The sequence below is a fragment of the Centruroides sculpturatus genome, unplaced genomic scaffold, assembly GCF_000671375.1.
Source record: "Centruroides sculpturatus isolate CEXI.00-Female unplaced genomic scaffold, Cexi_2.0 scaffold1440, whole genome shotgun sequence".
NCBI lineage: Eukaryota > Metazoa > Arthropoda > Arachnida > Scorpiones > Buthidae > Centruroides > Centruroides sculpturatus.
Window position 1 is genome coordinate 135,000 of NW_019385690.1, and position 26,576 is coordinate 161,575.

The 26,576-nt window shown below is 35.3% G+C and overlaps 4 protein-coding genes across 8 annotated transcripts in view; 3 read left to right on the forward strand and 1 right to left on the reverse strand.

The window, feature by feature from the left end:
• Positions 1–3,622, forward strand: part of LOC111641228 (39S ribosomal protein L32, mitochondrial-like) — a 48,145-nt gene extending 44,523 nt beyond the window's left edge. Inside the window, exon 5 of the mRNA XM_023387364.1 lies at positions 3,561–3,622. The gene's annotated coding sequence lies outside the window, so the exon portion shown is untranslated. The remainder of the gene's footprint in view (positions 1–3,560) is intronic.
• A 972-nt stretch (positions 3,623–4,594) lies between these two features.
• LOC111641235 lies at positions 4,595–5,428 on the forward strand. The gene is made up of 2 exons (XM_023387371.1): positions 4,595–5,017; positions 5,114–5,428. Exons 1-2 carry the CDS (start codon positions 4,595–4,597, stop codon positions 5,426–5,428), a joined length of 738 nt encoding a protein of 245 aa, XP_023243139.1.
• Positions 5,429–5,866: 438 nt separating this feature from the next.
• LOC111641225 (serine beta-lactamase-like protein LACTB, mitochondrial) lies at positions 5,867–25,207 on the forward strand. Of its 5 annotated transcripts, XM_023387359.1 has the most exons (8): positions 5,867–7,311; positions 8,364–8,430; positions 8,662–8,852; positions 8,919–9,023; positions 9,072–9,237; positions 9,308–9,439; positions 24,647–24,680; positions 24,762–25,207. In XM_023387359.1, exons 1-8 carry the CDS (start codon positions 7,282–7,284, stop codon positions 24,913–24,915), a joined length of 879 nt encoding a protein of 292 aa, XP_023243127.1. In that variant the 5' UTR covers positions 5,867–7,281; the 3' UTR covers positions 24,916–25,207. The 5 variants fall into 5 exon arrangements, with proteins under 5 accessions (XP_023243127.1, XP_023243128.1, XP_023243124.1 ...); XM_023387360.1 differs by lacking the exons at positions 24,647–24,680; positions 24,762–25,207 and adding an exon at positions 9,558–9,708 and having other exon boundaries at positions 7,163–7,311; positions 9,308–9,477; XM_023387356.1 differs by lacking the exons at positions 24,647–24,680; positions 24,762–25,207 and adding an exon at positions 9,558–12,089 and having other exon boundaries at positions 7,166–7,311; positions 9,308–9,473.
• On the reverse strand, positions 13,226–15,171 carry LOC111641226 (alpha-mannosidase 2x-like). The gene is made up of 4 exons (XM_023387361.1): positions 15,005–15,171; positions 14,788–14,924; positions 14,418–14,717; positions 13,226–13,587 (listed from the first exon to the last, which is right to left on the reverse strand). The coding sequence occupies exons 1-4, from the start codon at positions 15,090–15,092 to the stop codon at positions 13,435–13,437; spliced, it is 678 nt and encodes a 225-aa protein (XP_023243129.1). The 5' UTR covers positions 15,093–15,171; the 3' UTR covers positions 13,226–13,434.
• Positions 25,208–26,576: the final 1,369 nt, after the last annotated feature.

The following is a 26,576-nucleotide window of genomic DNA, read 5'->3' on the forward strand; positions in this document are numbered from 1 at the left end:
TTTTTAATTTTTTTATACAATAAATCACTATTTGTCTTAAAGTTTACTCTGCATATTTTCTTTTTATCTAATTTACATATGAAGTTAATACAGAACATTGTTTCATTAAATAATTCTTTTCTTCTCGAAGAGGCTCGTCGCATGGTCACTCCAAGTGCACCATGGAACCAAAGACATTTGCTGCTGTGTTGAAATCTACAAAGACATGTGGGGTTCAAACAGATATTTCTGTATCACCAAGTGAATCTCTTACTCACCATGCAAAATGTTTACTGATCCCACCTACATAATCAGAAGAAAAGGAGAATACGAAGAGCAAAACTAACTAAAACAGGGGTAACAACCAGAAATGTGAGTTCTAAAAAGGCTAATAAGAACCCACTCAACAAACAAAAATTGAAAGCAGCCCTCTCTAAAATCTCAAAAAGAAATCAGAAGCTCAATCTATGACTGAATTTTCTGATATCTCTGACGAAGAGACTAAAATGGAGGTTATAAAATCAATGTCACCTCTAAAAGAAACACCCCCTGTGAGATTAAAGAGGGGTACATTCTCAAAGAATGCTGCCTCAAACACAATGGATTATAAAATAATCCAATGGAACTGTCGTGGTTTCTGCAACAACTTTTCTGACATTAAACACTTGACATCATCTACCTCATCTCTGTGTTGCACTCCAGGAAACCCATCTAAAACCTGGAGAAAGAATTTCTTTACAAGGATATGACCTCTACTGCAAGGATGATCAACCGTGCCAGTGGAGGTGTGGCTATACTAGTCTCAAATTGTGTTCCATCTTTACCGGTACAAATAACCACTGATTTGCAAGCTTTGGCAGTCAGAATATCTATTGGCGTAACTGTCATACTTTGTTCTATATACTTGCCACCAGATGTCAGACTCAATGAGGATGAATTAGATACTGTACCTTGGTTGAACAGCTGCCAACCCCCTTTATTCTACTCGGTGATTTCAACGATCACAATCCAATGTGGGGGAGTCTCAACATCAATTTGAGGCAGAGCCATTGAACGACTCATAGGCAATCAGCAACTATATTTATTTAAGAAGAGAAGCGACATACTTCCATGCCCCAACAAGAACATTCACTGCCATTGATCTATCATTAGCAAGTGCAAACCTGTTTTCAGCATTTACATGGTTGATCTAATCCACTCTAGTGACCACTTCCCAATATTTTTAAAATATCAAGGCAGAGAAAGCTGTGAAACAGCCCGTCCACAACACTGGAAATTGGAAACAGCCGATTTGGCCTGCTTTTTCCTCTATGTCCAACATCACTGAGGAAATGGTGAATATTGCTGATATCAATGATGCAGTTGAAGTTGTCACTTCCATTATTGAATTATTCAGGCAGCTGAAAAAACAATGGGAAAAAATCAACAAGATATTCAAAACATCTGAAACTATGGTGGAACCAGAATTGTGAGGCAGCATACAAACAACAAAAGAAAGTATGGGGGATTTTCAGAAGATACCCCACTGCTAGTAATATGATCACTTTTCAAAAAGCAAAGGCAAATGCCAGAAGAATAAGAAGGCAAAGCCAAAGGGATTCTTGAAGTATGTTTCTAGCATAACCTCTTTCACCAGTTCAAAAACAGTTTGGGATAAAATCAATGGGAAATATGCTTCTCACTCTATGTCCATGCTGGAAAAGAATGGCACAATAATAATTCTTCATCTAACGAGGAATATAATGTGCTATTTACCAGCATAGAATTATACACAGCAATGTTATGCTTGGGGACTACTGCTGTAGGCCCAGATAAAATCCACTACAGCATGATTAAAAAATATGTTTGGCAATTCCCTTAGTAAGCTTTTGAATCTGTTTAACAGAATATGGAGACAACATACTTTTCCTGACTCTTGGAGGCTATCGATTATTCCCATCCCCAAGCCAGGTAAAGACCACAAGAATCCCTCTAATTAAAGGCCAATCTCTCTGACGAGTTGTCTCTGTAAACTCTTTGAGAGAATGGTAAACAGACATCTGATGTTTTTCCTAGAGGAAAAGGACAACTTTTCACCATATCAGAGTGGATTTCATAGGAACAAAGTACCATGGACAATTTAGTAGATCTTGAAGCATTTGTTATAGAGAAGACCTAAGTGCTGTCGTCTATCTAAAAACACAGACACTATGATCGCTGTTGGCGATACGGGATACTTTGTGATCTGTACCAATTTGGATTACGGGTTAATTTGTCAATTTTTATAAAAAAACTTCCTACAGAATCAAAGATTCCAAATTAGGATGGGCATCACTTTATATAGGCCTTTTACCCAAGAAGGTGTTCCTCAAGGTTCCATTTTGAGTGTAACCCTGTTCCTAATTAAAATTAACAGCATAGCTAGCTATCTCCCACATAGTGTGGAACACTCTCTGTATGTGGATGACTTTCAGATTTCCTACCAGTCTAATAACATGAGTTTCATTGAGAGAGAACTGCAAACCTCCCTAAATCACAGACAATTGGTCCAAGATGAATGGCTTTACATTTAATGCAGGTGCATCCACTTTTGCCAAAGGCATGGTTTGCACCTGGATCCTGAAATTTATTTAAATGGGGTTAAAATCCCAATGGTTAACGAGGCTAAGTTTTTGGGTGTTGTGTTTGATCAAAAATTGACCTTTTTGCCACACTTGCGCAATTTGAAGAATAGATGTCTAAAATATCTGAACCATTTAAAGGTTCTATGCTGCTCATCCTGGGGAGCAGACAAATGTTCTATGCTCAGGATTTCTAGGGCCCATGTCCGCTCTAAGCTGGATTATGGATATGTTGTGTATGGCTCTGCATGAGAATCTACTCTTCGGATGCTGGATCCAATCCATCAAGCATTGCATTTGTGCACTGGTGCTTTCCAAACTTCTGTTCAAAGTTTGTATGTTGATGCTTATGAGCCTCCACTATCTCTTAGGAGAGAACAGTTCCTCTTTTATATTAAACTGAAATTTCAGACCATACCTTTAGTTTATTCTACTGTATCAGATATCAGCTGAAAATATTATTTGTAGCCCATCATCTAGTGTCCCTACATTCGTCATAAGAATGGAGAATGTAAGCAGCACGATTGACCTGGACACAAGGAACATCTCACAGGTTGAGGTTAATAGTATTTCACCTTGGTCAACTCCAGCAATAAATGTTGACTTAAGCTTAAAGCAGTTCCTGAAAGAAACCATGCCAGATTACATCTATAGACAGCACTTTGCCGAAATTCAACATCGTGACAGGAATTTAATTCCTATTTATACAGATGGATTTAAATCAGATAATTATGTTGGCTCAGCTCTTGTTTGCCAGGATGAAATCGTGGCAGAACAAATGTCACCAAATTCTTCCATCTTTTCTGTGGAGTTGCAGGCTATTTATTTAGCCCTAAAGTGTATAAGTAGGAAAGGTCATCGTTGCCGCGTTAATTAATATGCATAGTTAATTAATATGATATAGTGATTAAAAGAATAATTTTGATTAAATTAAGGACATAGATGCATATTAATTAACGAAGTTTTCAATAATATATATAGCAGAAATCCTGGTGGAAAAGAAAATGCAAAGTACAGAAAACACAGAGAAATTGAAAAATTAAAATCGGAAATTTGGTATTTGAGNCTAAATCAGTGAGCTTGTCTGCAGTGTCCAGGAATTTGGCGATGTGGTTGTGCAGATCTCTTATGTACCTTCATGAGAATTAAGGTCTTTATTAAGGAGGCCTTTTTTGCTGGTTCCTGAGACTGAAAGAAATTTGGGAAAAACTTAAATCCATTTACTAATGTGTGGCAATTTTGTATATGTTTTAGCTTGGGCGGACTTAGCATTAATATCAGGCTTGATCTTACCTTATGGTCATTTTTTGTCCAGGCGCTGTGTTCTAATCAAGATTCGAGATTACTGGCGATAATGGTGGGACAAGGTATCGCTCCGTTAGCGTATTCCCACATTCCATCCCTTTAGAGTACGGCTTTGGCTTGAAAACCCCACGTATCATAATTTTCTCAATTTAATAGCTTGACTTTAAATGAATTCATCATTTGCAGATGTGCAAATTGATAGACGAAATAATAAAGGAAAAAGATACGAAACAAGATGTGGTTGTTCGGTTTGGTTTCGCTGTGGTGATAGCATCTCATCCCATAACCTGTCATTAATTGGGAATCAGCAGACACACAACAGATGATACATACAGTAATTGTTAAAGTATCTTCATTTAATCAAGGAATTAATGCACAAATAAGTCTGTACATAACTGTGGGACGAACATCTGTACGTATCAACAGATCAAGATGGCAAACAGTCATCGAAGCTTTTTGGCGCGTTCAGGATATGTCCCTCTAGCAGTCCAAATTGGTTAGTGTCGAGAGTACAGACTCCTGCAGTTCAGAAAGTACCCTTCCAGGGTTCTTTCTGAAATGCAGGAGCTGGTAGCAAAGTTATTTGTTTGGCACCATGGAGGAGTATATTACTGCACTGACGTGAAGAAATCTCTCTCTATTTCCATAGCTGAAGAATCATTTTTATCGTCGTCAAATTTGTCGTTTAATGACTTACATTCTCCAGGACAATGGTTGAAGAACAAATTTTTGGTCACTGTCTTCATCACTGGACTGGCCTTGCAGTTCAGACAAATTTCTATCAATATCATGTGATCTATCATGTTCCTTCCTTAGTTCGTCTGTTGACACTGAAAAATTATCCAAAAATTGAGGTCATGGGACCTATTGGTAGAAACAGCCTCCCCTCAACAAGCAACAAAGCTTTTGGCAATGAAGACTCTTGGAGATATGGGAGTTTCAGTCACACCACACCACACAGAAGTTTAAACTCATCACGTGGTGTGATATCTGAAGATGATTCAGATATTCAGATCAAGGTGTTGCTGCTGTTCGACGCATCTCCATTCATCGCATCACCAACTAAACATCTAATTCTCGTGTTTCAGAAGCTGACATTGCCATCCTTCATTACAGGATACCTGTGCTGCCCAGTTTGTCCATATATTCCAAATCTGCTGCATTGCTTTAAATGCCAGCAGTTTGGACATTCCCAGACCTCCTGCTGAGGCAAAAGCTTATGTGCATAGTGTGGAACTGAAGGTCACGACAGTACCAAATGTAAAAGTACCCCATGCTGTGTGAACTGCAAAGATGCCCATCCTGCCTACTCCCGGAAATGCCCTACATGGCAAAGAGAAAGAGATTCAACGGGTAAAAACTGTGATCATCATCCCATATCCAGAGGCTCGTCGCATGGTCACTCCAAGTGCACCATGGAACCAAAGACATTTGCTGCTGTGTTGAAATCTACAAAGACATGTGGGGTTCAAACAGATATTTCTGTATCACCAAGTGAATCTCTTACTCACCATGCAAAATGTTTACTGATCCCACCTACATAATCAGAAGAAAAGGAGAATACGAAGAGCAAAACTAACTAAAACAGGGGTAACAACCAGAAATGTGAGTTCTAAAAAGGCTAATAAGAACCAACTCAACAAACAAAAATTGAAAGCAGCCCTCTCTAAAATCAGAAGCTCAATCTATGACTGAATTTTCTGATATCTCTGACGAAGAGACTAAAATGGAGGTTATAAAATCAATGTCACCTCCAAAAGAAACACCCCCTGTGAGATTAACTTTCTTAAGACCAGGGTAACGATCTGTCGCACCCCCCATTGTTATAACAATGTACTAGGGTACCGATTCGTCGTTACCCTGCAAAAAATCGATTTTAATGAAAATTTTTGGCAACAGATGCCACCACTTGACTGTAGTGTGTTGTCTACCATNTTCACAAACTCGGCCACCCTTCGGTCCACATTAGGCTGAGTTTTCGAGACTACTGTATAGTGCGAGTTTTAGTGTTTCAAGTATATGTAATTTTGCCCGTTGTATGTTTTTTGATAAAAAGTTATGAAGTGAATAATTATACAAAGCTTTAATTTTCACATGTAAATGATAATGTGCTACAAAATATTGCTGCTATACATGCAGTTTAAAATGTCTTTCACCATAGTTTGCTTCCTAAAAATTAATAAAATTTATATCCGAATTTTCCGGAATTCAAATATTAATCCTTTATCTTTCAAAGATAAACTGACATCTGCAATACTTACTTTGCCAAACAAAAGTAACATGTTGCTAGGTACTTATTATAGAATGCGAGTAACGAATGCCAAGGCAACAGATTGACTTGCGAAACTTCGTTACCCGTGTCCGATATTTCTATTGCACTTTCCAATAAACAAGAATTTGCATTTAAAGAAGAGTGGTTAAAAGATCCTGAATTTAAAGACTGGCTTCAGCAAAACATGAACAGCAAAGAATCCAGTTACTGTAAATGTAATATTACATTTAAAAATGCAAATGAATCTATGCTAATAAAGCATAAAGATTCAGCCAAACATAAAAGTAATGATCAGTCTACTAATCTAATCAACAGCTGTTATTACTCAATTTCTTGATAAGAAAAGTCAACAGAGGATCAAATAGCCAAGAGCGAGTTAATAATCACTAGCTTCTTTTCTGTTCGTCATCCCATTTTCTCATGCCAGTCATTTTGTAACAATGTGTAAACATGCATTTCCAGATAACCAAATTGCTGGAAAGTTGACAATAAAGAAAACAAAACTTTCTTACATTATCAGAATGAAATATCATTTCGTGAAAAGTCTCATCTTACCAAAATATGCAAGAATCAAAAATTTTCAATTATAATAACAGAGTGCACAGATATCTTCGTCACTCAAATCTTGGCTGTTGTACAGTATTTTGATACAGAGAAAAACAATGTAGCCGATCATTACTAGACACAGTGTATGTAGAAGACAGAACTGCTCAGTCTTTATGGTGCCATCAAAACTCTTTCCTCCGGATCATGGCATTATCATTGGATTTGGTAGTGATAACTGTTTCTCCATGATGGGCATTAACAGTGGATTTCAGAAACTGTTGAAAGATGACATCCCGTCTGTTTTTGTGATGGGTTGCATTTGTCATTCATTCACTCTATGCGCTAGTCATGCAGTCAGTGTTTTACCCTTGTACTTAGAGTTCAATTCTTTTCTGAAGGATTTAACCTCCTACTTCTCTCGCAGTGCTAAGTGGCAAAGAGGTTTTATACTAATTCAAGAAGTTGCTAATATAGCTACACGTAAAATTCCCAAAAGTGGCACGGTTCGGCAAAGATATTAAAATCGGCTTAATAAAGCGAAAGAAAGCAAATGTGCTGAATTATTAGTAGATATTGGAGATGACGAAAAGGGAGGAGATGTCAATTAAAGTAAGTTAAACAGGTATTCTTTGTTTATTTTTATGTTATTACTACCTGGGGAATTTTTCAGGTCTAATCTGGGAATTGCAAAAAGTGAATGGCTACGAGAGCTTCAAGGTATTGGAAGACAAGGAAGTTCATCATAGTTGTTAAATTTACGTTTCTTTACAGTTAATATATGCTATAAAAAATTCACGGAAAGTCATTCTGCCATCTAGTGAGAGAAAATAAAGTAAAATTCACACATTGCCTGACACGTTAAGCGAAAAGTGCTGACATCATTAGGGAATGTGCTGATTAGTTTGACTGAAGTGACATCACGCAGTATGTTGATCTTGGGTCAATTCTTTTTATAGACAGACTATAGTATCTACAGATTTATAAGTTTTTTTCTATACAGGATTTTGAAAACTGTCAAAAGCACAAAAATAATTGATGATCCAGTATACAAAAATTGTCATAAATTGGTAACTGTTTGTCATACAGAGCTGTTTTTGATTCATTTTTTCTCTCTTGTAAGGTTGCAAGAGAAGCAACCTTACAAGAAAAAAACTTTTATCAGTTTTCAAAAATTTTGTTAAATTCAGACATTTAACCAGCTTACATCCAAATTTTTGTTACGGGAGTACCACTTTTCCAGTAATGCACAGTGAAAATGGTATGACTATGGAGCATTTGTCAGAAAATGAATTAAAAATTTTCCACATTTCTTACGTACAGTATTGTAGCAATGTGTTGACGGCAGCATAGCCCGGTAGGTGAGATCCTCAGTTACTCTGCTGCACGTTGCAGGTTGGAATCGTGCTTTTTTTATTTGTAACAAAGAAAAATTAGTATAAAATTAGGTGGTACGTACTTAAAAGTTTCTTTTTTGTCTACTCTCGAGGTACTCGTACAGCAACACTAGGAGTTGAGAATGTCGTGCAATGTAAAATCATTGGCAATCATCACATAGCTAGCTCATATCGTGTAACTAATATTCTAAAGTTTCTCATCTTCTTTTTTTTAAATTTTTTCATACAGATGCTTTTCTTACTTTTAAGAATGGCCTTTTTTTCCAGGATGAAACGGGGGCACCAGGCATCGTCGTGGGAGTTAGCATCGATGGAAAACCCGTGTGGCAAGAAGGTACGATGAGCAAAATCGGGTTTTTCCCACGCTCTGACATCACAAAATTCTCTAATAACCAATAATTTATTTAAATTTTAAATAAATTATTGGTTAAGTTAATGGGAGTGTCGCAAGCACCAAAATAAGCAGTTAGGACACCAACTAAAAAAAGGGTCAAAATCCACCGTATTACATTTATAATATACATAATTGTAATATATACAATAAGGAAGATGGATTTTCTGGTAGGTTTGGGATACGCAGACATCGAGAACAGGGTACTTTGCACAGAAGACACTGTAATGAGAATAGCCAGCATCAGCAAGAGCATCACCATGATAGCGGTGGCAAAACTGTGGGAAGAAGGGAAATTAGATTTAGATAAACCGGTGCAAGAGTACGTACCATACTTTCCCAAGAAGACGTACGAAGGCAAAAAGGTGAGAGTTCTTCAAACTATAGTTACGCAATTAAAAAACCCTGCTAACTTAACAAAACAATTGAAGGTCGACATCACCTGCCGTCACCTGGTTTCTCACCTGAGTGGAATCAGACATTACGAGAAAAACGTTAAGAAGGAACAGGAGAAATTGGATAGTGTTTCCTCAAAAGTAAGACGGACTTTTATAATGTTATTAAATGTATTTTAACTTTTATAGTTTTTGTACTACAAATTCTTAAAGGAAGACAAGGATAATAAAAATAAATCCATAAAAGAAAGTCAGGAGGAATTAGAAATGAAAGAATATTTCATTAAAGATAAATACGAGAACGTAAAGTCCGCCTTGGATTTATTCAAAGACGATCCTTTAATTCATAAACCAGGTAAGCATCTTTATGCTTTCATTTGGGAATGTTTAAAATCTCTTTTATCTGAATTCCAAATGAAATACAGGAACCAAGTTCTTATACACCACGCACGGCTGGACTCTAGTAAGTGCCATGGTGGAAGCCGTCGTCAAAGAACCCTTTGATGTGTACATATGTAAACTGTTCAAAGAATTAGGGCTGACAAAAACCTATTTAGATGTTAACGAACCCATTATCTATCATAGATCGAGGTCGGTATGTGCGACAATTGTTTGTTAGTATATCAATATCCAGCTTGGCGGTAATTACCATTGTTTTTTTTTTTTCAATTGCAGACACTACTGTAAAGACAAAAAGGGGAAAGTGCAAAACACGCCTTATGTTGACAACTCGTACAAGTGGGCTGGCGGTGGTTTTCTTTCCACGGTCGGCGATCTGTTAAAATTTGGAAACATCATGCTGTACAGCCTGCAATACACAGACGAAAATGAAGACATGGGAAAGATTTCCAAAGAAATGGGCGAAAAACAGAAAACAAAAACTGAATCGCCCTTGCCGGAAAAGTGCAAAAATTCCACTTCCACAGAAAACCAGGATAAATCTTCCATGGAAAGCCGACAGATGGATGGGTGCGGATGTAAGCTGAGGGGTTACTTGAAGCGAGACACGGTAAAGATGCTGTGGACCCCAGTGGAAAACACAGAAAGGCCCCATGAACCGGAACTGAGATACGGAATGGGTTGGAGTGTGGTGTCACATAAGCAGGATTATGGTTACTGCAGGGAACAAAAGTTTAACGCGTCGCACACCGGTCTGGCAGTGGGCGCCTGCAGTATTCTTCTAATACTTCCACGCCAGTGTCGGGGGGGCACGGATGCAGTCGACTGTAAGTGGGACCACCCACCCCAGGGGACGGTGATTGCCTTGGTATCCAATCTGCAGGGCGTCGGCCTGAGAAAAGTCGCCACGGAAATCGCCACATTGTTCGACGGAATTCATTAATTGTTCCATTATTGTTTTTACCACATTCTAAATGGCGTCGCGTAATTACATGTGGTCGAAATTGTCTTTCCGGTAATCAAAACGTTAGGAGGAACACAAAGATCAAAATAAATTGTTCCAAATTCTGTTATGGCTAATTACCAAATTGTTACCAGTTTCCTCACAATAAGAAATTTATAACACTAGAAACGTCAGAGGCGTTTATGTGAAACGTAAAGAACGGCACAGTTTTCTTTTTTGTTTCAGACCACATTGAAATTTTGATATTTACATACTTCATCAAAGTTTATTGTTCCGTTAATGCACGTTAATGTTTTGCCTCTAGATGTTTAGCCATTGTTATAGCATTGTGTGTTGATAATGCTTATAGTTGTTCTTGTTATAAGCTTTTAAAAAGAAAAAAAAAAAACGAAAAGTTGTGATGTAATCGTTAACGGTTTGTTAGTATAAATATCTGAAATTTTGAAAATTTTATCCATTTCACTGGAAGATTAATTGAGAAATCGTCAGAATTCTATAAATGTTTTTGTATAGAAATTTTTAACTCACTGCCAGAAATGTCATGTTATTAGTTTGTACCATTGACGGAAAAAAATAATTCCTTGTTGATAAATCTTTTGACTACAAATTATATAATTAATGTGTGAAGTTCATTCGTTTAAAGTAACAAGACCTCGATTCTAGGACTTTATGTAAACAATAATGTGTATACTCGTTTGGGATCATTCGCATTAGTCAAGTTACTTGCATTGGAGTTAGTTTGTTGGCAAGTAACTCGAATCAGGCAGATTTTAAAAATGGCATCGAGCGAGTAATGCATGCTGGAATTTCAACAACTGAAATTGTTAACAAATTATTAACAATCTTGGAAAGTTATGATAAACTGAAATGGTTAATATGGAGGAGCAGAAGAAATCGCCTCGGTGAATCTGCAACTCTTAACTATTTTAAGAGTCGCAGATTCACCGAGGCGATCAGAAGATAATGTGCCTCCTGTTATTTTGTGTGTTTATCCTATGGGCAAAAGGGGGCAATTGCCTGGAGGACACCACCAACACGGGGCATCAAATCAATCTTTTGTAAGAAAATTGTCCAAGGTTAATACAGTACGTGGGGTCCCCAAATTCAAATTTGCCAGGCCCCACAAAGTTATAACGAGCTGTTGCAAAATAATCCAAGAATAAAAGTAGAAATCATACTCAAGTTGGAAGAACGTCAATGTACGGTACTTGAAAGAATATTTTGAGTCAGATTCATATTGGTCAAGTGGTTTCAGACCACTTGAATTCAGGTAACCGACTAATGTGAATGAGCCCTTTGGCTTTCGACAGAACCGGTGATTTCATATACAAAATCAAAGGGCTTATTTTCACCACCCAATATATTGTAATTACAATTGGAAATAACACACAAAATGAAAAATGAATCTGGTTCCTGTTGTTTAATATGATTCGAGTCCATAGAATCGAGGTCTTGAATATGCCGAATCAAATTCTCGAAACAATCGGTGGTACACAGTCTACCATTACTGACAATTGAGTATTAGAACTAGTGTTATATAAAAAAAAATAATAAATTCAGTGTTTTTGGACCTACAATCTGGATTGTAACTTTTGTTTTTTTCCGAAGCAAAAGCAATAAAAATAAATGCTACAATAAAAACAGTGTTGCTGTATTACGACAATCTTCCAAACTGCTTGTGACAATTAAATGTAACGCAGTGCTCAATTACAATAAATCTTTGTTGTTCGGCAAAAGTTGTATAAAAAAATTTATTTCAAATATACAACATTCAATACTATTTGTTGTTAAATTACAATTTATTTATAAATTCCAACAAAATTTTCCTTTTTGTATAATGATGCGCACTTAACTTTCTTTTTATTTCCCCGAATACACTAGTTTGTTTGGACTGTTGAGAAATCAACACACAATCTCCACGTTGATTTCCTAGATATGATTTTTTTCCTTGGTGAAATCATGAAAACACAAAGGAAACAAAACAGAATGTTGCAAATTATTCCAGACTATGACACAATCCCATAACTCAAAATAAATACTGTATCTGTTCATGGCAAATTCCAATAAAGAAATTGCTGCTGTTAAACAGCACAGAACACTCGAATTTTCACATATATACACATGTCCCCGTCGTAAATTCCATTTTGCCCATTAAAGAAGGGTTTGTAATTAACACATTCCAAATAATCCGTAACATATTTAAGTATAAACTAGGATAAAGAGAACACAACTCTGAAGGGGGGAAAGAGTTCCAATAAATTTGAGCTTCCGTTTGAAAACTGCGGATTGTTAATTACAATATTACCCTCGTTTGAAAATGCAACATGGGGGTGGCAGTGACACTGCGGATTAGTTCTTTCTGCTCCGCTAACCATTAGGTGTATACGTCACAAAATAGTCGTTATATTCGCGTATGATGTTTCTGTACACAGGGTTAAGGGAATATTCGGAATGGATTGCAAAAATTCCAAAAAATATATAAGAATTTCAAAATTGTTTCCGCAATGCAGAAACCAAAGTTCGACTAGAAGGAATTGCTTTTTCTGTGGACTTACACCTATTTATTTTACAGAAAACTGATCGGAAAAACGATATCTCTTAAATTTTAATGGCAGTCATTGCCCCAAGTGAATGCCAAAAACACAGCCATTGACATCATTGAAAATAATAATAATACGATTTCTGCTGAAGTTTTCACAATCTCAAAAGTGAAAAATGTAGCAAACGTTTAAAATGACTAAATATGAAACTAGAAAACAATACATAAATATACATATGTATATTTATATATAATTTTTGTGTGTGTTTTCTGGTTAGAAATTACATTTTTTATAATATATATATATATGTGTGTGTGTATATATATATAGATATATTTTTCTTTGGGCATATCACGTAAAATATTTCTTGTAATATTTCAATTTTTATAAATAAATATTACACATATCAACAATTAGAAATACATTTATACAAGTTCATATTTCAATTCGTTTTTTTTGAAATTTTTTGAGCATGTCTCCGCTCGACAAACGACGTTGCCTTGAACGTCTGTGATCTTTTGTTTTTGTATTGTTTTTTTATAGTATATAAATGTGTCTGCGACACATGTCGGTCCATTGGGGAAATAAAATCGACCGAAAGGAATGGTGGGATGAATAGGAACGTAACGGCACGCCGTCAAACTCACGGTCAACTTCGATTCAGCTTTAGAACCACGATCTCCATGGGAGGCAATTGGATGTTGGAGTCTTTCGAAAATTTGGACCAAGAGTACATCAGAGAAAGCGACATTTCTTCCACTTGAGGGCCAAAATAGTTTGGAAACGTATCCGAAATATTTATCTGAAAGTATACATGTGATATATTTTTAAATTATAAGCATTCATGTGCATTTAGTTAGAGCAGAACCCGTACAAACCTACCAACAAGAAGTACAGTAGCGAGCCATGCTTCTAACATGGCTAGGTTAAACAATCGAGTTCTGCTTTAACATGATATTACAGAATAAAAAAAAGAAATCTAGCAACAAGTTTCACAACTTTCCTGGCTGTTATGATATTTTATTTTAAAAAATAGCTTTTATATTATTAATCATAAAAATAAAAGTGTGTGTGGTGCCTTCTGCTATCAGATTTTGTTACAAAAACTTTTTATATTTTTAATTGTCATAAAATGGGAAGAGACTTGATTTTGAGGGGAGATGAGTTTTATAAATAAATAGATAAAAAACTAAATGCTAACAAGTAAAATCTTCATTACGTCAAACCCCACTGGAGACACGACAGGTGACCACCCTCTATTTCCCCCATCCTCTTGACTTTTCACCACCAAAATTTAATAGCATTGATATACTTATACGCAAGCTACCATGCCAAATTTCATTTCTTGATCTTCACCCCATCCCATCCCGAGATATTAAATGAAATAGGCACCAACATGCACATCCACAGAATTGTTTTTGACTTTTTTGAGTTCAGGGACTCAAAAAGTGGAAATTTGCAAAACACTCAGAGGGTCAAATTTGACATGATTCAAATACATTCCTTTGTTATGTATACATAGCAGTCAGGATAGTAAAAATGGAAAGTTTAAAAATATAAATTATTTACATAAAACGATTTCGTGATTATTTCTAAACGTTAACAGTGGTGGCAGAACTACAATTGACTCACCGTTCCATTTTTCAAAGAACAGCTGGTACCCCACATTTTATAACTGCAGTCGAATCCCATCCGGTGGAGAAACAGAGCAGTCGCATTTGTCGGCAGGGCGGATCCATTTACTAATGTTCTCAAATTTAACAAATGCATATCACAGGGTAGAGGAGTTCCCACCGGCGAATATGAAGGTCTCAGAAGGACTTCGTTCCCCGTTTTGACCCACTGCCTGACCATGATGAAAACCGGATGAAGCAATGACAGCGAAGCGTGTAATGACAACAGCGAAGGGTAAGAATTTGCTTCTGGCTGCATCTGCAAATAAAACAGAACACGGTGACGAGAGACAATTAAGTCTTCTGCAGAAACTGGAGAGAATTTCAACCTGTGGCATGTTGTATGTCGGTCTTTCGACTAAAATCCTGAACTTGCTGGGTGTCCTGCGGTTATCTGTCACACCCTGCTGAAGGCCGCGGTTGTCATCCTGATTCAATCTCCTGTCTAAGAACACTTCTAACCATCCTAAATTCAAACGGTTACAATTAATAAAAATCACATTCAAATAATTTTTTACGAAAACAAAATAATAATAAAATACAAACCTGGTTTCAGAGCAGCAACACCAAGCGACTGTCCAGTGAGAAGGGTGAATCTAGTGCTATTGTCTTGTAGGTAACTCATAGTGGTCATGGGATAAACGTTTGCTTGAATGGGAAGTTTGTCAAAAGTCTGTCGTTTTGTTATCTGAAAAATGGAAATTTTTTATGAATTCTTGCTGCAGTAATAGTTTTGATAATATAATACAGTAGAGCGTCGTTTATCCGAAAGTCTGTTATCCGAAACGTCGGTTATCAGAAAGAATTCCAGTCGGCAAATTTAAATTTTTGCTAGTGCTGTGGCGCTGCAATCTTTGGCTATATCTTGGGCTACTCCAATNAAAAAAAAAAACGAAAAGTTGTGATGTAATCGTTAACGGTTTGTTAGTATAAATATCTGAAATTTTGAAAATTTTATCCATTTCACTGGAAGATTAATTGAGAAATCGTCAGAATTCTATAAATGTTTTTGTATAGAAATTTTTAACTCACTACCAGAAATGTCATGTTATTAGTTTGTACCGTTGACGGAAAAAAAAATAATTCCTTGTTGAGAAATCTTTTGACTACAAATTATATAATTAATGTGTGAAGTTCACTTGTTTAAAGTAACAAGACCTCGATTCTAGGACTGTATGTAAACAATAATGTGTATACTTGTTTGGGATCATTCGCATTAGTCAAGTTACTTGCATTCGAGTTAGTTTGTTGGCAAGTAACTCGAATCAGGCAGATTTTAAAAATGGCATCGAGTGAATAGTGCATGCTGGAATTTCAACAACTGAAATTGTTAACAAATTATTAACAATCTTGGAAAGTTATGATAAACTGAAACGGTTAATATGGAGGAGCAGAACGATTTCTTCTGCTCCTCCATATTAACCGTTGAATCGGTGAATCTGCAACTCTTAAAATAGTTGGCATCAGAAGATAATGTGCCTCCTGTTATTTTGTGTGTTTATCCTATGGGCAAAAGGGGGCAATTGCCTGGAGGACACCACCAACAAGGGGCATGAAATCAATCTTTTGTAAGAAAATTGTCCAAGGTCAATACAGTATGTGGGGTCCCCAAATTCAAATTTGTCAGGCTCCACAAAGTTATAACGAGCTGTTGCAAAATAATCCAAGAATAAAAGTAGAAATCATATTCAAGTTGGAAGAACGTCAATGTACTGCACTTGAAAGAGTATTTTGAGTCAGATTCATATTGATCAAATGGTTTCAGACCACTTGAATTCAGGTAACCGACTAATGTGAACGAGCCCTTTAGCTTTCGACAGAATTGGTGATTTCTTATACAAAATCAACGGGCTTATTTTTGCCACCCAATATATTGTAATTACAATTGGAAATAACACACAAAATGAAAAATGAATCTGGTTCCTGTTGTTTAGTATGATTCGAGTCCATAGAATCGAGGTCTTGAATATGCCGAATCAAATTCTCGAAACAATCTGTGGTACAGCGTCTACCGTAACTGACAATTGAGTATTAGAACTAGTGTTATATAAAAAAAATAATAATAAATTCAGTGTTTCGGACCTACAATCTGGATTGTAACTTCTGTTTTTTTCCGAAGCAAAAGCAATAAAAGTAAATGCTACAATAAAAACAGTGTTGCTGTATTACGACAATCTTCCAAACTGTTTGTGACAATTAAATGTAACGCAGTGCTCAATTACAATAAATCTTTGTTGTTCGGCAAAAGTTGTATAAAAAAATTTATTTCAAATATACAACATTCAATACTATTTGTTGTTAAATTACAATTTATTTATAAATTCCAACAAAATTTTCCTTTTTGTATAATGATGCGCACTTAACTTTCTTTTTATTTCCCCGAATACACTAGTTTGTTTGGACTGTTGAGAAATCAACACACAATCTCCACGTTGATTTCCTAGATATGATTTTTTTCCTTGGTGAAATCATGAAAACACAAAGGAAACAAAACAGAATGTTGCAAATTATTCCAGACTATGACACAATCCCATAACTCAAAATAAATACTGTATCTGTTCATGGCAAATTCCAATAAAGAAATTGCTGCTGTTAAACAGCACAGAACACTCGAATTTTCACATATATACACATGTCCCCGTCGTAAATTCCATTTTGCCCATTAAAGAAGGGTTTGTAATTAACACATTCCAAATAATCCGTAACATATTTAAGTATAAACTAGGATAAAGAGAACACAACTCTGAAGGGGGGAAAGAGTTCCAATAAATTTGAGCTTCCGTTTGAAAACTGCGGATTGTTAATTACAATATTACCCTCGTTTGAAAATGCAACATGGGGGTGGCAGTGACACTGCGGATTAGTTCTTTCTGCTCCGCTAACCATTAGGTGTATACGTCACAAAATAGTCGTTATATTCGCGTATGATGTTTCTGTACACAGGGTTAAGGGAATATTCGGAATGGATTGCAAAAATTCCAAAAAATATATAAGAATTTCAAAATTGTTTCCGCAATGCAGAAACCAAAGTTCGACTAGAAGGAATTGCTTTTTCTGTGGACTTACACCTATTTATTTTACAGAAAACTGATCGGAAAAACGATATCTCTTAAATTTTAATGGCAGTCATTGCCCCAAGTGAATGCCAAAAACACAGCCATTGACATCATTGAAAATAATAATAATACGATTTCTGCTGAAGTTTTCACAATCTCAAAAGTGAAAAATGTAGCAAACGTTTAAAATGACTAAATATGAAACTAGAAAACAATACATAAATATACATATGTATATTTATATATAATTTTTGTGTGTGTTTTCTGGTTAGAAATTACATTTTTTATAATATATATATATATGTGTGTGTGTATATATATATAGATATATTTTTCTTTGGGCATATCACGTAAAATATTTCTTGTAATATTTCAATTTTTATAAATAAATATTACACATATCAACAATTAGAAATACATTTATACAAGTTCATATTTCAATTCGTTTTTTTTGAAATTTTTTGAGCATGTCTCCGCTCGACAAACGACGTTGCCTTGAACGTCTGTGATCTTTTGTTTTTGTATTGTTTTTTTATAGTATATAAATGTGTCTGCGACACATGTCGGTCCATTGGGGAAATAAAATCGACCGAAAGGAATGGTGGGATGAATAGGAACGTAACGGCACGCCGTCAAACTCACGGTCAACTTCGATTCAGCTTTAGAACCACGATCTCCATGGGAGGCAATTGGATGTTGGAGTCTTTCGAAAATTTGGACCAAGAGTACATCAGAGAAAGCGACATTTCTTCCACTTGAGGGCCAAAATAGTTTGGAAACGTATCCGAAATATTTATCTGAAAGTATACATGTGATATATTTTTAAATTATAAGCATTCATGTGCATTTAGTTAGAGCAGAACCCGTACAAACCTACCAACAAGAAGTACAGTAGCGAGCCATGCTTCTAACATGGCTAGGTTAAACAATCGAGTTCTGCTTTAACATGATATTACAGAATAAAAAAAAGAAATCTAGCAACAAGTTTCACAACTTTCCTGGCTGTTATGATATTTTATTTTAAAAAATAGCTTTTATATTATTAATCATAAAAATAAAAGTGTGTGTGGTGCCTTCTGCTATCAGATTTTGTTNAGAAGTGATTACTGATAGCAAAGCTAAGAAATCAATTAGCACTAGTAAATCATCAAAAATTGAGAGCTCTATTAGTGAAGATTTTTAACGTTGAGCAACAAACAAGCACTATTAAAACAAAAGGAACAGAAACAGTAAGTTCTCGTAAAAATGTTGCATTAAAAAAGAATGTATAGACAGTTACCTAAAAATGGCATTTATCTGATGTGATAATAAATTAATTCCCAGACCAAAATGTATTGTGCGTGGTTTGGTTTTATCAAATGAAGCTATGGTTCCCAGTAAACTATTGTGACACTTCTCCGCAAAACATGATCACTTGTCTAAGAAACCTCGAATATTTCAAAGATATGATAAAATTACAAGAAAAACAAAGTAAAAGTTTTGTAAAAAAAATATACAATTGCTGACCGTGTTCAAGAAGCCAGTTATTTAGTCGCAGAAATAATCGCGAGAGAAATGAAGCCTCATACTATTGGCGAAACTTTGATTCGCCCGGCCTGTACAGCAATTGTGAGAAAAATTTTTGGTGCTGAAGCAGAAGAAATAAAAAAGATTCCTTTGTCAAATGACATAATTGATGAAAAAATGACATGAATGAAGTAGACGTATTAGTGATCTATCAGTTGATATTGAAAAATCAGTTATAAATAAAATAATCAAATCAAAATTATTTATGTTTGCAGTTGGATGAGTCAACTGATATCGGTGGTAAAGTACAATTACTTGCCTTTACTCGATTTATTGAAGATAATGAAATTTTAGAAGAATTTTTATGCTGCAAGGAATTCGAAAAAACTACGACGGGAAAATATGTTTTTGATATCATGAACACACATTTTAATACGCATGGTCTATCTTGGAAATCTTGCGTGAGTGTATGCACAGATGGCACCCCTTCAATGATTGGAACTATAAAAGGATTTATTTCATACGCTAAAAAGGAAAACGAAAACATTGTAACAACTCACTGCTTCATTCATCGTGAATCATTGGTAGCAAAGACAATAGGCCCTGAACTCAAAAGAGTGTTAGAAGAAATCATTAAAATGGTTAATTATATCAAAGCTAGGCCATTAAAATCACGTATATTTGCAAAACTATGTGAAGAGATGCAATCTCATCATCATAACCTGCTTCTTCATACCGAAATGAGATGGCTTTCGAAAGGTCACGTATTAAATCGTGTTTTTGAACTTAAATATTAATATTTTTTCAACATGAAAACAAACCAGAATTTTGTGTATTACTACAAAATGATTTTTGGTGTTCCAAACTAGCTTATTTAACAGACATATTTGATCATCTGAACAAGTTAAACTCAAGCATGCAAGGTAGAAATGAAAATATTTTAATATCTATGGATAAAATTAAAGCTTTTAAAGATAAAATAAAAATGTGGAAGATAAACGTAAACGCAAATAATGTAGAAATGTTTATTCAAGTTTCCAAAGGAAAATATAACAATACAGATTTGCAAAAACTTATTTACAGTCATTTAATGTCGTTAGAAGAAAAAATTAACCATTATTTCCCTGACATATCAGTTGATTTGTACGACTGGATTCGAAATCCTTTTGTAGAGACATCATCAGAAATAAGTAAGTTGAGTCTTGCAGAAGCCGAAGAATTAATTGATATACGTAACGATCGTACGTTAAAATTGAAACATTCAGAAATGAGTCTGAATTCATTTTGGATAACAATTATGAAGGAATATCCCAATATAGGATTCAAAGCACTTAATATTTTATTGCAATTTTCCACATCATATCTCTGTGAAGTGGGATTCTTTACACTTGTAAATATTAAAACAAAGAAGAGAGAAAGACTAAAGGCCCTTGAAAATGAGATGAGGGTATGTCTTTCAAAAACATGACCTAATATCAAGGAAATATGCAAACACCATCAGGCACACCCTTCACATTAAGTTCACGTTTTATCACCAGATACCTTTATAATAATAACTTTCATTTTGAATGCTTTTGTGTTGTTTGGAAATAAACTTACTTTAAAAAACTTTTATTTTTTTCAAAGTATTCTCATCCTTCATATCTTTACTAACCGTAAAAAGCAAAACAATAAATAATAATAATAATAATAGGGGTGCCGTGAAATTTTGTTTAATAATTTCAAGTGTGCCACCTGACAAAAAGTTTGAGAAACACTGTACTAATTACATGGGATATAATAATATACTATACTAATAATGGATTTTTTCATACTTTTCAGTTATCCGACCAACCCCAGTCCCCAATTGAGTCGGATAATCGATGCTCTACAGCAGGGGTGTCCAACCTTTTTGTTTCTCTGGGCCACATTGGAAGAAGTCAAGGAGTTTTGGGCCACAAGTACATATAATATATATTTGTGGCCCAATATACAAGTATATTTAAGGATTAACATGTCTAGATTATAATAATAAGTATTAAAACTATCACAAAACAGGATATTTTAAAAAATTACGTCTACAGACACTTTCAATTTTTACTTAGGAATAGATAAATTCAAATATTTTGGTTTATTTGAGTCTCTGATTAATAAAAAGCAACAAAACACCATTTTAAAGTGCATTTTTATTCAACTAATATATTTATAAATATGTAGCCCAAAAGTAGCCAAAGCGCCAAATGATATTTTTTTACATTAAACTAAAAAAAGTAGCGACATTTGGCACAATGTAGCCAAATCTTGCAATGCTGGAAGGAATACTAAATAAAGCTGGGGTTTTGACTCAAAGGATTATAGAGCCAAATGCAGAAAAAGAGAGAAAGGACAAAAGATAAAGAAGTAAGAAAGGTTGGAAAATTAAGACTCAATATTTGCCTAACAGAAGAACTGTTTAACCTTTCTGACAACTTTTTATCTTTTGTCTTTTCTCTGCTTTCACCAAATTTGGGTCTATAATCCTTTGAGTCATAACTCCAGCTTTATTTAGTAATCCTTCCTCATTCACACATCTCCAAGTACATAAAAATATTTCATTTCCACTTAAAACTAAAATATGAATAAAGGTTTATGGCTTTGTGAAACTTATTTTCTGAGTTTATGCCGTTGAAATAAATAAATAAATAATGAAAACACTTGTCTGTTTTGTTTACACCTTTATTGGGCCGCATGCGGCCCGCGGGTTGGACACCCCTGCTCTACTGTATATATGTTACTGCTAAAGCTCGAAAGCTGTTGATATGTACATTACCTAGCTAATCTGCAGATTAACTAGGGTGATCCATTAAAGCTGCGAAAATTATTCCATTTCTCAAATTACCTAAGTAATGTGCAGAGTATCTAGGTAATCTGCACATTACCTACTAGGCACTTGGTAAAGTGAAAATAAGATCTTTGCTGGAGCAACAGCAACATTTCTGTACACTTAAATTAACATAATGTTATTTATCTATTTAATTTTTGATATCTAAAGAATCAAGTTAATACAATGAAACAATCAACAAATCAGTTGATAAAATCAATCATCAATTAAAAAACTGTAATACGAAAATCAAACGGTTTAAAATATTTTTACAATTAGGGAAATGAATTTGCAATACATATGATAAAACTCTGCTTACTTATTAGTGAAATCTAAAGATTGGTGACACTTTGAATTACATAGCAATTGGTTTTTGCAACAAGCACACCCTATTTGTGGTACATTTAGATTTGCAGTCACATTTTCTTAAACACTGCCCAGTACCGATGGATTGTTTTATTGCTGTTTGACGTAAAGATATTTCTACAGCAGAGACATCTTCTTTCATTAAAAACCTTTCTTTGCAAACACTGAATTCAGATTCTGCATACAATTGTTTTAAGGTACCCGTTTTAGTACCAAGTTTATAAAAGCAATCCTCTGCTTTACTAAGAACCACAGCTAAAATTGAGTGTGCATCAGTTTTTGCTGTCTTCTTTGGGTACTTTAATTCTCAGTGACACCTTCATCGACATTTGTGTGCTTTGCATTAGAAACTGCTAACATTTTCTTTGCTTGCTTTTCTAAACATTTCTTGGATTCATCATGCTGTATTTTCTGATCCATATTCTTTTTACAAATGTTGCACAATACATTCTTACCATATCCTTCCTCTTTAGGATCTACTTCACCACAAACTGCGTGAACAAACATGTCACACAATTTACACTTGTGAGCACTTGCTGGTTTTGAGCAAACAATACAGACTATGTCTTGTATAGTGCTCTTTACAGGCTCTGTACGAAACTGTGATGGCAATTCTGCTGAAGTTGAAGGTAACTCAGTGATGACTTCTTCAACTTGCAGAGGTGATTTCTTGGAGGTGCAGGGTAACTGAGTATTTCTCAATCAACGGTGTAGAAGGCAGTTTAACATTATTATCGATAAATTCTTGTATTTCTATAGGTGATTCTGTAGAAGCAGGAGATAATGGAATGTCATCTTGAGTAAGATTTGACTGTGATCCCATAATAACAGTCTCTTGTGAATCTTTAATTTTTCAAGGTCTTCTTCAGTATTTATTGAATGTAATATACTTTGTGGTATAATAAAAGAAAACAATCCCACTTTTGCGGGACAACCAAACATAGCTTCGTATGGACTTCTTTTCATTGCAGAATGATAGGCACGATTCTTCGTGAATTGTACAAATCGTAAGCCAACTAACAAGTGGAGTGAAGGCAATCAGTCATCCAAGTAGTTAGCATGTTTTCAATGTCTTGATTCGCTCATTCTACACTTCCTTGACTTTGGTTGTGTCTAGGTTTGCCATTAACCATTTTGATTTCTGGCCACAACTGTGTTATACATTCTAAGATTTTATTACAAAATTTACGTTCATTATCAGAATGCAAAATACTTGGAGTGCCAAAAAGGAGAAAAATATAAAGCAAGTTATAGGCTACTTCATCCGCCCGTTTTCATGTCAGCTGTTTTAATACAACAAATTTTCTTAAGTGATCTTGGTATACGAGAAGAAACTTAAACTTTCCATCTGGTTGAGATTGATAATCGATGAGATCACCTGGCATCTGCTATTGAAATGCGATGAAATAATCGGCTTTACAAGAAGCCTTTTTTTTTGCACTTTTTTTTTGTTTTTGTTGACAAGGTTCGCATAAATCAAAAAACATTTTTATTTGGACTTGGGTTATGTTTTTATAAAATGTTTTTAATTGCTTGATCATTCTGTCTCTTCCACCATGGCCAATTGACAAATGAGTCGAATACAATACTGTATGTCAAAATTCTTCGGCGTGGACAAACTTTTCACACTTACTCGCACATCTGACAATGGCTCAATGAGTTTTTCGCAGCCTTGTACAGTCAACACACAATACCTTTGAATCATTCGATCATCTGGAAACGATTCTTTCTTCTTGGAAACTTTTATTTGCTTTACATTTTCAATTATGGAATCATACTTTCGTTTTGTTATTAAAACACTACTATATTTTGAATCTTTGCTAAAGAGGTTTGTGAAGAATCTTTTCTTCATTTTACTCACCAATTCGGTGCTTGCTTGCATACTAGAAGTTAAATTTACCTACTTCAAAAAACATCCCGTCACAAATTCATGCACTAACAAGCAGAAACGAATTTGAAAACAGAATTAGCTATGCTACACACTGGCAACCAATGCTAATTATGAGAAATAAAAACAACTGGCGACACCAAGACACTGGCAAAACCAAATTAAAAGTGGAGAGGGAGAGGGAGAGAGGAAAGGAGTAGGGAAAGAAAATGAGAGAAACACTTTTGAACTTTAACGATATGGAAGCCGTTAATGTGCAGATTACCTAGGTAACATGTGGAAAAATCTTGATTCCGCATGTCCACGGATCACCTTAGTTAATCTGAAGATTAGCTAGGTAAAGTACACATTAACGGCTTTTGAGCTTTAGCAGTAGCATATACAATGAAGATCCTAAAATGTTGGTAGAAATTAACAGAGGTACAGTTGTGCTAATGGATAAAGTTCGGATGAATTTAAGGAATAAATACATTAATAAAATGAAATGGATCATTAAAAAGNCAAAGAATTAGGGCTGACAAAAACCTATTTAGATGTTAACGAACCCATTATCTATCATAGATCGAGGTCGGTATGTGCGACGATTGTTTGTTAGTGTATCAATATCCAGCTTGGCAGTAATTACCATTGTTTTTTTTTCAATTGCAGACACTACTGTAAAGACAAAAAGGGGAAAGTGCAAAACACGCCTTATATTGACAACTCGTACAAGTGGGCTGGCGGTGGTTTTCTTTCCACGGTCGGTGATCTGTTAAAATTTGGAAACATCATGCTGTACAGCCTGCAATACAGACGAAACTGAAGACATGGGGAAGATTTCCAAAGAAACGGGCAAAAAACAGAAAACAAAAACTGAATCGCCCTTGCCGGAAAAGTGCAAAAATTCCACTTTCACAGAAAACCAGGATAAATCTTCCGTGGAAAGCCGACAGAACTTTACCTAGCTAATCTGAAGATTAGCTAGGTAAAGTACACATTAACGGCTTTCGAGCTTTAGCAGTAGCATATACAATGAAGATCCTAAAATGTTGGTAGAAATTAACAGAGGTACAGTTGTGCTAACGGATAAAGTTCGGATGAATTTAAGGAATAAATACATTAATAAAATGAAATGGATCATTAAAAAGCAAGCATCAAGAGTAGTTAATNGAGCTTTAGCAGTAGCATATACAATGAAGATCCTAAAATGTTGGTAGAAATTAACAGAGGTACAGTTGTGCTAACGGATAAAGTTCGGATGAATTTAAGGAATAAATACATTAATAAAATGAAATGGATCATTAAAAAGCAAGCATCAAGAGTAGTTAATAGCAATCCTTCAGCATTTATTTTGTGGAACCAAATAGAAGTCCTGACTAAGATCAAGGATTTTCTAAAATGGGGACCGAGCTTTGTCCCAGAAAATTCAAACTCTTGGGAAACTTCAACTTCAATCCAAGAAATAGAAAGGAGAATATCTGGGCTAGATTTTTAGAAAAAGAATACCTCCGATGGAAAACTGATGTATTTACCAGCATCACATCCTTTTTTCCAAGTCGTCTAGTCTTTTATGACAAACTTACTAAATGTTAGCTTAGAAAAAATGATTTGGTTACAACAAGAGCAGACAAAAGCAAAACTTTGGTAATCACGAAAAGGCAGACATATAATAACGCATTGGAGGATTATATTACAACAACCGAACGCGAGAGTGTTGAAGCAAAGATTATCGACAGCGTCGACAGAAGGGTTAAGAAGCTTGAAAAAGCTAAGCTCACTAATGCATTACCTTTCCTCAAAAATTGTAGGAATCCCAGGCCAAGTATGCCGAGATTGTTTGCTTTTGCCAAGATCCATAAAGAGGGTAAAGAAATGAGACCTATAGTGGAAAGGTGCAGAGGACCAACGTTTATTCTTGAAAAGAAATTATACAAGTTTCTCACTTTGCACCTCGAGAGTAATATACACTCACTGCCAAAAGTTAAGCACGGAGCAGAAAATGTTCAGGTCCGGAAAGCAATCTGCATTTGAGAGGCTGCAATTCACTGCAGAGGTAGGTGGAAGTATGAAAATATGTTACATTACTATCAATCATGGTTACGTGCCACGAAATATGCAAAACAGGCAGTTGTATAAGAAGCTAGCCTTCTGAAGTGTGAGAGGAGTTGCATTTAAGTGCCGAGAAAAAGTGTGGAGAACTGTCATATAATTAGTTTGCATGACTGATATGTTTCTATGACTTCCAGAAGACGAATGACAGACAGTGAGAGCTGACGGTGTGTGGGATGCCTTGAAGCAGGACAATCAATCACAGATGTTGCTCTTTTCTTCGGCGTTCATCATTCCGTCATTTCACAGTTATGGAAACAATTCCAAACAAGTCAAACAGTTGTCTGAAGACCTGTGGCCGGTTGCCCAAGAGTTACGACCCCTGCAGAAGATCGCTATATTGCTGTTGTAGCCAAGCGGAATCAAAGAGCAACC